This window comes from Miscanthus floridulus, chromosome 4 (assembly GCF_019320115.1).
Source record: "Miscanthus floridulus cultivar M001 chromosome 4, ASM1932011v1, whole genome shotgun sequence".
NCBI lineage: Eukaryota > Viridiplantae > Streptophyta > Magnoliopsida > Poales > Poaceae > Miscanthus > Miscanthus floridulus.
Genome location: NC_089583.1, coordinates 98065430 through 98080334, shown reverse-complemented (window position 1 = coordinate 98080334; position 14905 = coordinate 98065430). Strand labels below are relative to the sequence as shown.

Genomic DNA, 14905 nt, shown 5'->3' with positions numbered 1-14905 from the left:
TGAGTCTCCATAACCGAGGAGCAACGACGATTCGAACCGATTAAGCCCAGCTGGGGATTCCAGACCACACGACATATGCAGGTCCCCGACTCACATATATCAACCTACCCTTGGATCCTCTAAAACAAGAATGGGTCCGCGCCACCCGAGAATACAGCACACCTCAAATCCGGCCACATTCCAGCCACGAGGGTACACGCTATTCCCGCCATCTCTCCACTCCCAGTGCGCGAGTAGCCATTCTCTTAATAGAATTTCCAAGTTTAGGCTTACCGGAGTATGTGGTTAGTACTACAAATTCTCACCTCATGCAATTCAACAATGGACGTGCCTTAATCAACACAGGTGGAAAGAACCCGCTCACAAGACCTCCATGTCTTGTGGCTCACACCCACCGAGTCCGCCCGGTCTAGATTTATTACTCTATATTCCCATATCATATGCTAACATAATTAACCAATGTTCCATTTAAAACTAGCAGATGGCAGGTAGTCACCCGACTTTCATCGTTCTACGCATAGCTAAGCAAAACTAGGCATATACGAGTTTAAAACAGGTAATATGGTAAATATGGAATAACAAGGGTGGTAATGCACCAATTAGGCTTTTACTTAACTCCTAATCACTTAATGCAGTAACAGAAAGCAAAAGCGAAATTAATTTATAAAATACAAGGTAGGGTTGTATGCATCCGGGGCTTGCCTTCGTTGACGGAAAAGTTCGATTCCTGCGACGTTTCATAAGTATTCGATCCGACCTCAATAGACGGATAAACTTCTTCCACGACTTGATTAACTACCACGTGTTCACCTTCGTTCACTATACGTAATAGCAATGCCATGTTTAACATGATGCGGAATACGAAATATGATGCTTGATGATGGATGCAAAGTTAATAATTTGAATATAACTTTCCTTCGCGGTACAGTTGCAAGTCAAACAAACTATATCTTTTTCGTAACACATACATCAACTGCCAAGGATCATTAACAACAAACGACCCGAGGTCATCACTCAATCCAAAAGTCCAAACAAAAACCTAAATCATTAAAGGTTACTATTTGTTTTTATGAATTAATTATTTAATTCAAAATTATGAAATAAATCAACTTATTCTATTTGAGCTCAAAATTTTAGTACATGTTCATTACATGTTAACTAAGTGGCAAAACAAATTTCATAATTTTTGGATAAATAAATAAGCCTAGAAAAATCATGGAAATCCATTTATGAATAAATTGAGCAATTTTTATCACATTTAAAAGTTACTTAAAAACATTATTTCATATTTTTCTTAAATACTATACCTCACAAAGAAGTCACTCAAAAATTTTCATAATTTTTGGAGCTCTAAATAAATCTACACAAAAATAACAAAAATAGACACTATTCATTCAAATCTGAAAATAGAAAAATTCATTTTGAGCGTTGAGTCACTGACATGGTGACCCCACCTGTCATCTTCTACCTCCCGCGTGTTGACTACGACGACGACGGCGCTGACCGGCGCAAACTCATCGACGGCGAGTCCAAAGGCGACGGTCAAGGCACCAAAATGACCACATCATCCCAGCGCATCGACTGAAGGCGCTAGCTAGATGAATTACTACGAGTTACGAGCTTGGTGTCGGCCATGGCGGATGCGGTGGCTCGGCGACGTTACGCCAGCGAAACGAAGCCGAAAACGGGGAAACAGAGGGCATGGGAAGATCCAGTAGCTCACCACGAACATGTTCAAGCAAGAATTAAGGCCGGAGAAGCAACGGTGAAGCGGGGCGACGTTCACAGCGATCACGGCGGTGCGAGCAATAACAACGGCGGTGTTCCAGTGGCTGTGGTGGACAAAACGAGCAATCAATAAGATATTAAGCACCACGGCATCACGGAGAAGCTGAAACAATGCTTCCCGAGATCAGAAGCTCACCGTAGAGTACTGGCCACGACGGCGCTCGCTCGACGGGGACTCTGCCGGCCGCGAGGAAGAAGAGCGTGGTCAGCGAGTTCTCGGCGAAATCAGCCGACCACAGTTGGCTGGGTGGATGCGCAAGAGAAAGACGGAACTGGAACGGCCTTTACCAAGACGACCGCGGCGCTAGGGAGACGGTGCGGGCTCGCCGGAGCTATGGCGGTGGTGTCGGGAAAACAGAGCAAGAGAACGGGGCCAACGGCGACGGCCTGGGCTAAATAGAGCAGCTCAGAAGCGCAAGGAAGCTGCGCTGTGGCCTTCACCGCGCCAGCGCGACGCCAAAGACGGCCACGACCGCGCCTGGAAGCAAACCGAAGGTCGCCGCCGGTGTAGCTTTGAGCGGTGAACACTGTTCATCGAAATTACAAGTTTGCCATTCGCCAAAATTCACAAATTACTCCCAAATTTTCATAACAACTCAAAAATCTCCAAACATAAAAGTTGTTCAAAATCAAAAGTTCTACAACTTTGCTTTTATAACCATCTCCTAATTCGGTCTAGATTTTGAAATGAACTTTTGAATTTGAATAGGGAAATTTACCGAATTACGCCTTTTTGATTTACTCAAAAATTTTCTAAACAACTTGAAAAACTCCAAAAACAAACTTTGTATAACTTGCCAAGCTCTACACTTTTGCTTTTGGGCCCAACCCCAAAATATGCTTAGATTTTGAAATGGATTTTCAGGGTAGGGTTTAAATGTTGAAAAGCGGGGTTTTCTGGAAAAATTCCAAATCCAAACAAACATTGAACTTAAGTCAAACAATACATTGCAACACATACCACATAAATATAAACTTGTTTTAGTAAATGCACATCAAAGTTTTCACCAAATGCCAAATGTTTTGCAATGCATACGATGACATGTCAGATTTTAATATTTAAACACCCGAGGTGTTACAGTGGTCCCGCAGTGCCGTGGCGGCGGTGGTGCTTCCCGTTACTGGCTGCGCCCCTCTGTTAAATCGGAGTAGGGTTTTCTAGTGGGGTGTACGGCTCAGGCCAACCTCGTGCTGAGAGCCGTCGGCCCCCACCTCTATTTAATGCGTAGTGTGACGAGGGGAGCGCCAGCCATAGATGGACTGGGCGCCCCCGATCAGAGCGCGAGGTCAAGGCCCAAGTGGCCGTTGGGACACTATGGTTGGGAGATCAAACCAACTCCGTGGTGCACCATTTAACAAGTTTAGAGACGTGTGATACACCACTTAACTAGTATAAGAAGTCAAATACATTTTCAAAATCCATAGGCCTGAGTAGCACGCCCTAAGAGCACCCGCAGTGTTTGTGTCGAAGCCAGTTCTATGCATTTAATGCATGTATAAGACCCGGTACGTTACACTGTGGGATCGATTCGATGGAGGAGCAGCTCCGAAGTATAGAACCGGTCCCTTTGCAATAAAAAAATATATCACTATGACACATGACACAACTCCCATGGCTCCAACTGCCATGAGCTGATGAGCACCCCGGTTCCGTACACTGCGAGCTCAATACTAGGAGAAGTCATGTCATTGGTGGGACCCGCGACAGGAGCAACCCCGTTCCTTCACACTGCGGACGCTCTAACAGTTTCAGAGACGTGTTTAACTCTTCTTGCTATCCACGCGAAATGCAATTGCTGTGGAATATATGCGCGCAGTGCGTCGGTTGGATGATAAGGTTGGCAACTGAACTGTTTCTGGTCTACAGACTGCCCTCTTTTGAACCATAGGCTGCGGTGCGATTTCAACGCACACACCTATGCAATGACGCAATAGCCGACCCGCTAAGCCGCCTCCATTGGTTTTTTTTATGCAATCCAGAAAAGTAGTCAGGTCCTGTTTAGATTCTAAAAATTTTTACGTAGGACCTGTCACATCGAATCTTGTGCCATATGCATGGAGTACTAAATATAGACGAAAAAAAACTAATTGTATAATTGGGTGAGAAATCACGAAACAAAACTTTTAAACCTAATTAGTTCATAATTAGACACTAATTGACAAATACAAACGAAAGTGCTACAGTAGCCAACCATTCAAAAAAAAAAATTGATCTAAACGGTGCCTAATATGTTGAATCGCACGTACTCCAACCCACACCGGCATTGAAAAATGCGGCACATGGCTCGCGCCAATATTTTTTAAATACAAAAATACCCGTCATCGAGATTGCACACACTACACGGTTTCAAGAGGCAGCAGCACCAGTGGATAGCGGTCGGCAGTGGCGCCAATGGATCACAAGGCAGCGAAGCGGGTGGCCATCGTCGGCGCCGGCACGAGCGGGCTCGCCGCATGCAAGCACCTCCTGGCGAGGGGCTTCCGCCCGGTGATCTTCGAGGCGGGCGCCACCGTGGGCGGCCTTTGGACGCGGACGCTCGCGTCCACCCGGCTGCAGTCGCCCACCGCCGGGTACCGCTTCTCCGACTTCCCGTGGCCCGAGGGCGCCGACACGTACCCGCGCCACGACCAGGTCGTCGAGTACCTCGCCGCCTACGCGCGCCGCTTCGGCGTCCACGAATGCGTCAGGTTCCGGAGCCAGGTCGTGGCAGCGGAGTACGTCGGCGCTGCTGATGACGACCTGACTGAACAGTGGGCGGGGAACGGAGAGGCGTTCGGTGGCGACGGCGCCGGCGTGTGGCGCCTCACCGTGCGGCACGGCGATTCCGACCCGACGCAGGTATACGAGTTCGATTTCCTGATCCTGTGCATCGGGAGGTTCAGCGGCGTGCCCAACATCCCGGCGTTCCCGCCCGGCGGCGGCCCCGACGCGTTCCGCGGGCGGGTGCTCCACTCCATGGACTTGTCCGACATGGACGACGCGGACGCCGCCGCGCTGGTCAAGGGCAAACGTGTCGTCGTCGTCGGCTCCGGCAAGTCCGCCTTTGACATCGCGGCCGAGTGCGCCGACGCCAATGGTGTGGAGCGGCCGTGCACGATGATCTGCAGAAGCCCGCAGTGGCTGCTGCACGACGTCAGTGTCTGGGGCAAGCTCCACCTCGGGTACCTCTACATGAACAGGTTCGCGGAGCTCATGGTCCGCAAGCCCGGCGCCGGCCTGGCGTCCACCCTCCTCGCCACATTGCTCACGCCCTTGGTATGCAAAGCAACATGTCCATTGGTGGCCCTCGACATCAGCGCTGATTTCTGTTACTCCAGGCGTGGCTGATATCGAAGCTGACGGGAGCGTACTACAAGAAGGCGATACCGATGCGGGAGTACGGCATGGAGCCGGAGTTCGGGTTCGCCGGCTCGATCTCCTCGTGCAAGATCGGCATGCTGCCGGAGGCGTTCTACGACAAGGTGAGGGACGGCAGCGTCGTCATCAGGCGGTCTAGGTCCTTCACCTTCTGCGAGGACGGCCTGGTGCTGGACGGCGGTGACGGGGCCGTCGCCGTCGTCCCCGCCGACGTGGTGATACTCGCCACCGGCTTCCGCGGCGACCAGAAGCTCAGGGACATGTTCGTGTCGACCAGGGTGAAGGCGATCGTCGCCGGCTCGTCGGACACCGCCGTCCCTCTCTACAGGGAGTGCGTGCACCCTCGGATCCCGCAGATGGCGGTGGTCGGGTACTCGGAGAGCCTGACCAACATCTACTCCATCGAGATGATGGCCAAGTGGGTGGCGCGGTTCCTGGACGGCGCGTTCCGGCTGCCCAGCGTGCCGCGGATGGAGCAGAGCGTGGCGGAGTGGGGCCGGTACATGAGGCGGAGCAACGGGGAGAGCTTCCGCGGGTCCTGCCTCGGCGCCGTCAACATCTGGTACAACGACCAGCTGTGCCGCGACATGGGCTGCCACCCCAGGAGGAAGAAGGGCTTCCTCGCCGAGTGGTTCCAGCCTTACGGCGCCGTCGACTACGCGGATATCCAATGAGAGTGGAGCTTTTATCAGAACTCCACTTACAACAGTTTTCAGACAAGTTAGCGAAAAATTTTGTAATATGAACGTGAGTTTGAAGATTTCAATACCAAAGTTTTGAGATTGTTGGATCAACTTAGATTTTACTAAACGACTGGATGGGGTTGGATTGGATATCATCTTGTGTTGAGTTTAGATTGGATGTGGATTTTTGTTTTCAATTGGATTTCAGTTACACTAGTACACAACTTTGATGAGTAAATCAGCCTGGGTCAGTATCAAAATTGATGCCGATGGTATGAACCAAAACAGAAACGTTTCTTTCAACTAAAATAGGGCGTTATTACAAATACAAAATGGTAATGGATACAGTGATCATGTCAGATATCAAACAAGTTGATGTTCACCAACAAGCCCAATGCTGTCAATGTCACCTATATCTAAATGTGCCTTCTCTAAAAAAATAAAATAGTACAGATCAGATGGCGTGGAGATATAGATATTTTAACGGGCTATTGCGTTCTTGCCCCTATTTTGAACCACAATTATGATTTTATCCTCATTTCCTTTCACTTTGTGTTTTTACCCTTGCTTTTTCAAAACGAAGGTTCAGTTTACCCCTACTTCGTGAACAGCAGGTAATGGTGTTAAAAAAGTTGAAAGATGACAAGTTTGCCCTTCCGAATATTGCGTTTTTGCCCCTATTTCAAACCCCAATTGTGATTTTACCTCCACTTTCTTTCACTTTGTGTTTTTATCCCTACTTTTTCAAAACGAAGGCTCCGTTTACCCTAATTCTTAACTCATTTATCTACATCTGGATCAAAGCAATTAAAAATTAATAAAAGCCCTGTGAAAAAACAAACTTACCGCTTATCTCTCGGTCGTCTCTCTCAGGGTCATCCCTCTCAACGCTAGCAGACAGCGGGTGATTGGGTGCGGCGGCAGTGGCGGCGGAAGGGCAGCGTCGGGCCGTTGGGCGGGCGCGGCGAGCGGGTGCGTGCGGCCAGGCGGAGGAAGCGGTGCGGGCGCGCGCGGCTTAGCCTGACGTGGGCGCACAGCCAGGTACGCGGCTCTGCTTGGCGCGGGCGCGCACAGCCAGGCACGAGGCTCTGCTTGGCGCGGGCGCGCACGGCTTGGCCGGCGTCGTGAGCGCGCGGCTCGTGAAAGCAGCCGACCATGGAGCTGAAGACCCGCCTCTCTCTCTCAACTCTAGCGGATGGTTGGGTGCGGCGCTCGTGGAAGGGATCGTGAGTCCACACTCCCTTCCACGAGCGCCGCACCCAGCCATCCGCTAGAGTTGAGAGAGGGAGGGGCGGGTCTTCAGCTCCATGGTCAGCTGCTTTCACGAGACGCGCGCTCGCGACGCCGACCAAGCCGCGCGCGCCCACGCCAAGCAGAGCCGCGTGCCTGGCTGCGCGCCCACGTCAGGCTAAGCCGCGCGCGGACGCGCTGATTCCTCCGTCTGGCCGCACGCGCCCGCTCGCCGCGCCCGCCCAACGGTCGGAGGCTGCCCTTCCGCCGCCACCGTCGCCGCACCCAGCTGCCCGCTGCCTGCTAGTGTTAAGAGGGACGACCCTGAGAGAGACGACCGAGAGATAATGGGTAAGTTTATCTTTTCATAGGGCTTTTATTAATTTTTAATTGCTTTGATCCGGATGTAGATAACTGAGTTAAGAATTGGGGTAAACGGAGCCTTCGTTTTGGAAAAGTAGGGGTAAAAACACAAAGTGAAAGAAAGTGGGGGTAAAATCACAATTGGGGTTTGAAATAGGAGCAAAAACGTAATATTCGGAAGGGCAAACTTGTCATCTTTCAATTTTTTTAACACCGTTACCTGCTGTTAATGGAGTAGGGGTAAACTGAATATTCGTTTTGGAAAAGTAGGGGTAAAAATACAAAATAAAAGAAAATAAGGGTAAAATCACAATTAGAGTTCAAAATAAAGGGAAGAACGCAGTAGCCCATATTTTAACTCGGAAAGAGACCTACTCATCAGTAGCATGCTTGGGTTCCTACTGAATACGAAAAAATAACACAGCAAAAACAACAGCACTGACAGCCTGACAGGAATAGCCCACGAAGCAACCAAAGAAAACGGCAAGTGGTGGTTGTTTGGCCATTGGCCCCATCTGAAAATATCCAACATCTCAAAAAAATCTAACTTATCCAGAGAATCAAACGGAAAATCTGTACAAAAACCTCCAGCCTCCCCCTCACTTCTTCCTCCCTCCCTCCCTCCCAAGAGCTCGGAAGCAGAGAGCAAGTGATGGATAGCAAGCGGGTGGGAATTGTCGGTGCAGGCGTGAGCGGCCTAGCAGCCTGCAAGCACGCCCTCGACAAGGGGTTCAGGCCAGTGGTGTTTGAGGCCGACGGAACCATCGGCGGAGTGTGGGCACACACCTTGGAGTCGACGAGGCTTCAGGCGCCGACGACCGCGTTCCGGTTCTCAGACCTGGCGTGGCCGGAGAGCGTGAGGGAGGCGTACCCAAGCCACCACAGGGTCATGGAGTATATAAGGTCGTATGCGTGTGCATTTGACCTCCTCAAGCACATCAGGTTCAATAGCCAGGTGCTTGGCGTTGAGTACCTTGGTGCAGCTGAGGAAGAGATCATGAGCTGGGAGCAGTGGTCTGGCAATGGGACAGCATTCGGAGCGGTGAAGGGTGGAGGATGGCGTCTCACGGTCCAGGATTTGAGAGTCGGTAGCACTGAGGTATGTGTATTCTCCTCATATTGTCTGTGTCAAAGAGAGTTCAGATTGTTGTTGTTTCCATCCTTTGTATCAACCTAAATTGGTGCGTATGGAAAGAAGCAATGGAAATGAAATTTCCTATCCAGAAACATTACTACCACATTTTTATCCTCCATATTGCAAGTCTTTATTGTGCAATCTACTGTTACAGGTTTTTATGGTGGATTTTCTCATCCTGTGCATTGGAAGACACAGTGGAACGCCTAATATCCCAGAATTTCCAGTGAATGGGCCTGAGTTGTTCAAGGGGAAAATACTGCACTCACTGGACTATTCTTACATGGATGATGTTGCTCAGTTTGTTAAGGGGAAGCGTGTGACCATAATTGGCTCTGGTAAATCAGCATTTGACATTGCCGCAGACGTTGCCAAGGTGAACGGTAAGTCCACAACTAGAACTTCTCTAATCTAACTAGAGAAAATAATTCTAAAGAGTATGGTGGTTAACAGTTCTGTTTCAATGCAGGTGCCACACAGCCATGCACCATCATATATAGAACAAAGCACTGGCTGGTCCACAAGTCCAGCATATGGGGAGTTGACCTCAGTTACTTCTATCTGAATCGCATCTCGCAGCTTCTAGTTCATAAACCTGGTGAAGGATTTTTACGTTATATGTTGGCCGCTGCACTCTCTCCCTTGGTAATTATAAGATCACATCTTCAAATAAAGAGCACATTCAGACAATAGCCTGTAGAATCTAGATAGCTTAAAGTTTACCTATTGTTTCAGAGGTGGGCGATCTCTAAAGTAATTGAAACATACTACAAGTGGAGCATTCCTTTACAAAAGCATGGGATGGTCCCTGACTACAGCTTCTCCTTTGCTATGTCTTCATGCTTGATTGCAATGCTGCCAGAAGGTTTCTATGACAGGGTCGACAAAGGCAGCATTATTCTAAAGGAATCTAAGGCATTCAACTTTTCTAGTGATGGAATCATCCTGCAAGACAGAAATGAAACCATAAAAAGTGATATTGTAATTCTGGCAACAGGATTCAGAGGAGATCAGAAGCTTAGGGACATCTTCACAGCAAATTGGTGCAGAAAGATAGTAGCAGGATCACCGGATACAGCAGCTCCTCTATACAGGTACACCTTTGTCTGCGTATTTGAAGTACCAATCAACACTACATTTGATATCAGAGCTGCAATGGACAAGGGAGAACATCAACTCCACAAAACTAGTGTACCACTTAGGCACTCACCAGTTAACAAGTTTGAAACGTGTATTGAATGAAAGAACAAACAAATAACAGTTCAATGATAAAGTAGGAAGCCACATCACAGGACTTTTTTTAAGACCAGATATAACATATAGTTCAGTTTCGCTTCGCTGAAAAGACAAGCTGAAAAAGTACCGTTCACTGATTTGTTGTGAGAGTAAAACACTGTTCCTTCGCTGAAAAGTACGGTTCATAAGACAAGCGAACATAGTGCACCACTGCACAATTTCCATGAAAGCGATCTGTTCACAGTGATTAAAGAAACACGCATCCTTTGGCCATGCTTTATACTAGTAACAGATTTTGAATATTCTTGATTTTCGGAGTGCCTCTAGAGACTAGGACATAACAGTAGGCATGTTTAACTTCGGTTGGATTGTAGATGATACAATATTAATAAACTTGAGATATGAAGTCAGTATAATTTTTTTTTCAAATTTTAAAGTTTACTTGTTAAAGTCAATAGTGTGTTGGTTTCAGTAATCTCATTTTATCTAATTGATTGAATACAATACAGAGAATGTATCCATCCCCGGATTCCTCAGTTGGCTATAGTCGGTTACTCTGAGAGCCTTACTAATATATATGCCTCAGAGAGGATGAGCAATTGGGTAGCTCATTTTCTGGCCGGTGGCTTCAAATTGCCAAGCATAAGATGTATGGAGAAGAGTGTAACAGAATGGGCAGAGTACAAGAATCTATACAACGGGAAATATTTTCGCAGGTCCTGCATAAGCACCACTAACATCTGGTTAAATGATCTGTTGTGCCAAGATATGGGATGCAACCCTAAAAGGAAGAAAGGATTCCTAGCTGAATGGTTCCAGCCATATGGACCTGCAGATTATGCAGGTCTTTGCTGAAGATAATTGCATACTTGTAAGTGCATAATACTCATAGGAAGAGACGCCAGAGTTGCTACCTCCATGGCTCCATGGCTGTAAAAACCAGGCAGGAGAAGAAAAAACAAATATGTTTATTGCTACTATCACTACGAGGAAGGGCAGGCCTGGTGCAAGCGATAGAGTCTTACCGCCTGTGACCGGAAGGTCCCAGGTTCGAATCGCGGTCTCCTCGCATTGCACAGACAAGGGTAAGGCTTGCCACTGACACCCTTCCCCAGACCCCGCACAGAGCGAGAGCTCTCTGCACTGGGTACGCTACTATCACTACGAGAAAGAAATACTACAATGTTCCGCATACAGTAGTAACTTCAGGCAGGAGAAGAGATGATGAACTACCATGAGCCATGTGAAACCTACAAGCAAATCTGTCTGATGTTTGAACTGTAAGGTTTGAACCTATCAGACCTGTCTAAACAATTTTGCAACATTCTATCTACAGTTCTGAATTCAAGCATAGAGAAGATAGAGATAGTGAGCAGTCATCATCTGTGACACCTACAAGTGAACTTCGTCAGATGTACCTTTACTCTTCTTGAATTTAAGTTCCAAAACCACCTAACGGTTGAAACATACACAGGAGTCAACAAAATTCTAAGTAAATATGTCTGTACATTGTAGTGCGCCTTTCATAACTTCTCCTCTATCCTAATCTGGCCATTTTTTTTAATCAGCTCCAGATATCAACATTTGTAAAAACTCATTCGTAAGCCAAGAAGCAATTCGACCAACCCAAGCTTTACATAAAAGGACAATCCAGAAACAGCCATTTGGTAGCACTTTTAAGTCCGATCCACTACATACATGTCTAAAGAACTTCAAACTCACCATTGGGAACGATATGAAGATTGATCATATTTGGGTAAGTCATAGTGAATTGAGAAAGAATTGTGATATGTTTGAAATAGTAAATCAACGTATCTAGAAAAGCCAAAACTCCTTATAATTTGGAATGGCTGGAGTAGATAATAAGATTTGCATATGGGCAGAAACAGCCAATGCATCCGAAAGTAATGACACTGCCAGCCAAACTTTCAGATATGTTCAATGAGCAGCCATAGCTAGCTAGTATGCCTGGCCGAGCATCCATTGGCCATTGCAATCCCAAGAGTCATTGTGCAAGCCACCTGTGGGAGTTCGAAAAGAGCTCATGATTTGCCTGCCTCGTCAAAGAGCGCTGGCACTGGCACGGGTGCCTCACCTTAGTATATCTGGATACTCCCCCGTGCATTCTTAAGAAGAAAAAAAAAACACTTCAGCAAAGGATTTCTGGCATGCTGCAAGATGTGCATCGAGTACATAGCAAAATTATGCACCTAGTACAATTGCTGGATGGCATGGATGAGGTAGAAAACACTTTGAGAACTATTGGAGCAACTTTCCATTCAAAGACCACATAGGCATGCAGGCAGTGAAAAGAAATGCCAGCTTAGACAAGATTGTAAAATAGATTGTGCCAATATCCTGGTTGCCTAAAAACACTAGCAAGAGCTCCCGCTCTGTGCGGGGTCAGGGGAAGGGTGTTAGTGGCAAGCCTTACCCTCGCCTGTGCAATGCGAGGAGACGGCGACTCGAACCCAGGACCTTCCGGTCACAAGCGGTAAACAAAACAGAAATGGTAAGGATCACACATTTGTCGCAGGCTACCTTAGATATTCCATAACATTCACGACAAAATATCCAGAATACACCCATGCTTGATAAAGTTTGAAATGGGTTCACAAGAAACATATTACTAATTCTGGCTTTGACAACACTCAGATCGAATTGCTGATCCAACTAGGAGCCAAAAACTGTAACATGCCATCCACCGAAAGAGACTAAGCCGTGGATGCCTTCTTCAGCTTGGCGAGCTCTTGCCTGATAGCACCACCCCTCTGTTTACAAAAAGAAAAAAGTGTGAGTAAGCAATATAGGCAGTGCCAACAGGAACTAGACATTTGACAGAGAGATTCCTGACCTTGATCTTTGCCAGCATGACCTTGAACCTGTCAAAGTCATTGAGCGCTGCTCTCCTCTTCTGGACAATCAGCTTCTTGCCCCATGAGCTGTTCTCCCACTTGGTCTTCACATCTGAAAAAGAATAACAAGAGATCAATTAAGTGTCGCTATTCTCTACCGGACAATCATCTAGAATCTAGTAGATGAATAAATCAAAACGATGCTGAAGAGGTCCACAGCATAAGCTTCATCATTACCAGCTTCCTCCATCGCCTTGATCAGGGTTGTCTTCTTGGGGACACGTTTGATGTCAATCTTGATGTCAGTAAGTGAGAGCCGCTTGAAGTTGATCTGGCACCTGACCATATCAGGGGCGTCCACAAGTGCCTGGTTCACAGAATGCATCAAGACTATGAGCTTGAATGCTTAACCAAATCAATTACAGCAAGACAAATAATTAAGACACCACAAATATACATTGTTAAATATTGTACTTTTGTTGTCTTAAAAGCAATCTAAACATGAGAATGGGTCCTTGGTTCACTCAGGGAACAAGTTTGCCAGGTGCTCCTCCATTTGTTTTAAGAGTATGACTTAAGAGTGGGTATGGTTAACCGCTAGATGAGGACATGAGGCCACGCTACTTGGCCAATTCAAATAAATAAATTGCATTAGGTGCTCCGAAATACAGCCATATATCGTCTTCATATTTCTCACGAAGAGCAGCACATACCAACCAATTATTACCACTGGTACAAAAGCATTCCCCTAAAGTTCTAGATCGACATCACAACAGCCAACAGAACGACAAGCATCTAGAAGAGAGAGCTCAGCCCTTACCCTGTTCTGGTCAACCACATCGACGATGACGACGAGACGGCCATAGTCCTTGCCGTAGTTCACCAGGGCCACGCGCCCGATCTCCACGAACCTCTTGAACGGCTGCATACATAGCACAAGCACACAAAACCCCAAGTCAAACCCCGCACAACTCATAACCCCTACCGGAACCAACGCCACTAAGCGCGATCGACGTACCATCCTCGCGGCGGTCGGAGAGGCGAGCGGCGGCGGCGGCGTGAAGCGGCTGGAGCGAGAGGGCGAAGCGCGGCGGCAGTCCAAACAGAAACTAGGGTTCGGCGGTGGGAGTGGGCTATAAAGTGGCGTGCGAGTCCGGTAGCGCCGTTGGATCAGGAGAAGCGACACCATGGCCGTCCGATCCAGGTCAGAGAAGTAAGAAGTTTGCTGGGCCTTTGGGGGCTTGTTTGGAAGCCCAAATTCCCCGTGAATGTCCCAGCCTTTCCCCCTAGCTGAAGCCCACGTGGAACTCGGCCACGGACCAGATTTCACCTGCATTTGGAAGCCCACGCGGGGTCGACCTGTGAGTCCTGTCTTTTCCCAGGGGCGGCCCGGGACCAAAATATATTTAAATATTTGTTATAATTGGGCGACGAGTCTTCAAATGTTAACTTTAAAAAATGTAACTCGAGAGAAGTATATTCTTACCATTTTTTATGCTGTGAGCATTCGAATCCCTTTTTATATGCCCAACCGACGGGCTGTAAGCAAAAATATATTATGGCAAAAAAAAAAGAATAGAGATCAGAAGTCGTATGTTTAGACTTTAGAGCTTGTTTGGACGAGTGAATATTTTCCGTTTCTCGTGGAAATGAATGACAAGAACGGTGCCAAACACACAGAGCCAAACGATTTATCTTCGAAGCTATTCTCCTTTTTCTTCCGTGGCGCTCGAAATGGTTTCGCACCGATTCTCATATGTATATATATACAGCGGGAAGTATTTTACTATTGTCGGAGGTCCTCCAATATAGCATCCTAACCCAACCTGTTTGATTGTTGGTTTTAGCCAGGGTTTATCAGTAATGGTATAATATTTTTCTCTCACAACAAACCAGCATTAGCCGAGCTTATCATCCCAGAAACCAACTAGCGAACATGCTAAACATCTGGTTAAATGATCTGTTGTACCAAGACATGGAATGCAACCCTAAAAGGAAGACATGATTCACTACCGGAAACAGCAGCTTTGTCGGGTACCACAGACACGCGACAAAGTCCAAAAAACACTCGCACTCGACAAACAGCACACGGTATCTAAACCTACGAATTTGCATGCCTTTGCTGAAGATAGTTGCATATCTATCGATCCATGCCTCCATCGCTATACAAACAAGGCAGGAGGAAACGATACTACAATGTTCCGCATACAGTAATAGCTTCAGGAAGGAGGAGAGATAATGAACTACCATTCGCTAG

The 14905-nt window shown here is 47.3% G+C and overlaps 3 protein-coding genes across 3 annotated transcripts; 2 read left to right on the top strand and 1 right to left on the bottom strand.

Annotated features, from left to right (window-relative positions):
* The first annotated feature begins 4136 nt into the window (after positions 1-4136).
* Positions 4137-6008, top strand: LOC136552267 (probable flavin-containing monooxygenase 1). Its single transcript, XM_066543793.1, has 2 exons — positions 4137-5044; positions 5107-6008. The coding sequence occupies exons 1-2, from the start codon at positions 4181-4183 to the stop codon at positions 5818-5820; spliced, it is 1578 nt and encodes a 525-aa protein (XP_066399890.1). The 5' UTR covers positions 4137-4180; the 3' UTR covers positions 5821-6008.
* Positions 6009-7996: 1988 nt separating this feature from the next.
* On the top strand, positions 7997-11184 carry LOC136552266 (probable flavin-containing monooxygenase 1). The gene is made up of 5 exons (XM_066543792.1): positions 7997-8521; positions 8712-8940; positions 9027-9202; positions 9293-9651; positions 10303-11184. The coding sequence occupies exons 1-5, from the start codon at positions 8075-8077 to the stop codon at positions 10646-10648; spliced, it is 1557 nt and encodes a 518-aa protein (XP_066399889.1). The 5' UTR covers positions 7997-8074; the 3' UTR covers positions 10649-11184.
* A 1104-nt stretch (positions 11185-12288) lies between these two features.
* LOC136552265 (large ribosomal subunit protein eL14-like) lies at positions 12289-13962 on the bottom strand. The gene is made up of 5 exons (XM_066543790.1): positions 13667-13962; positions 13469-13570; positions 12886-13015; positions 12648-12760; positions 12289-12564 (listed from the first exon to the last, which is right to left on the bottom strand). Exons 1-5 carry the CDS (start codon positions 13835-13837, stop codon positions 12508-12510), a joined length of 573 nt encoding a protein of 190 aa, XP_066399887.1. The 5' UTR covers positions 13838-13962; the 3' UTR covers positions 12289-12507.
* Positions 13963-14905: the final 943 nt, after the last annotated feature.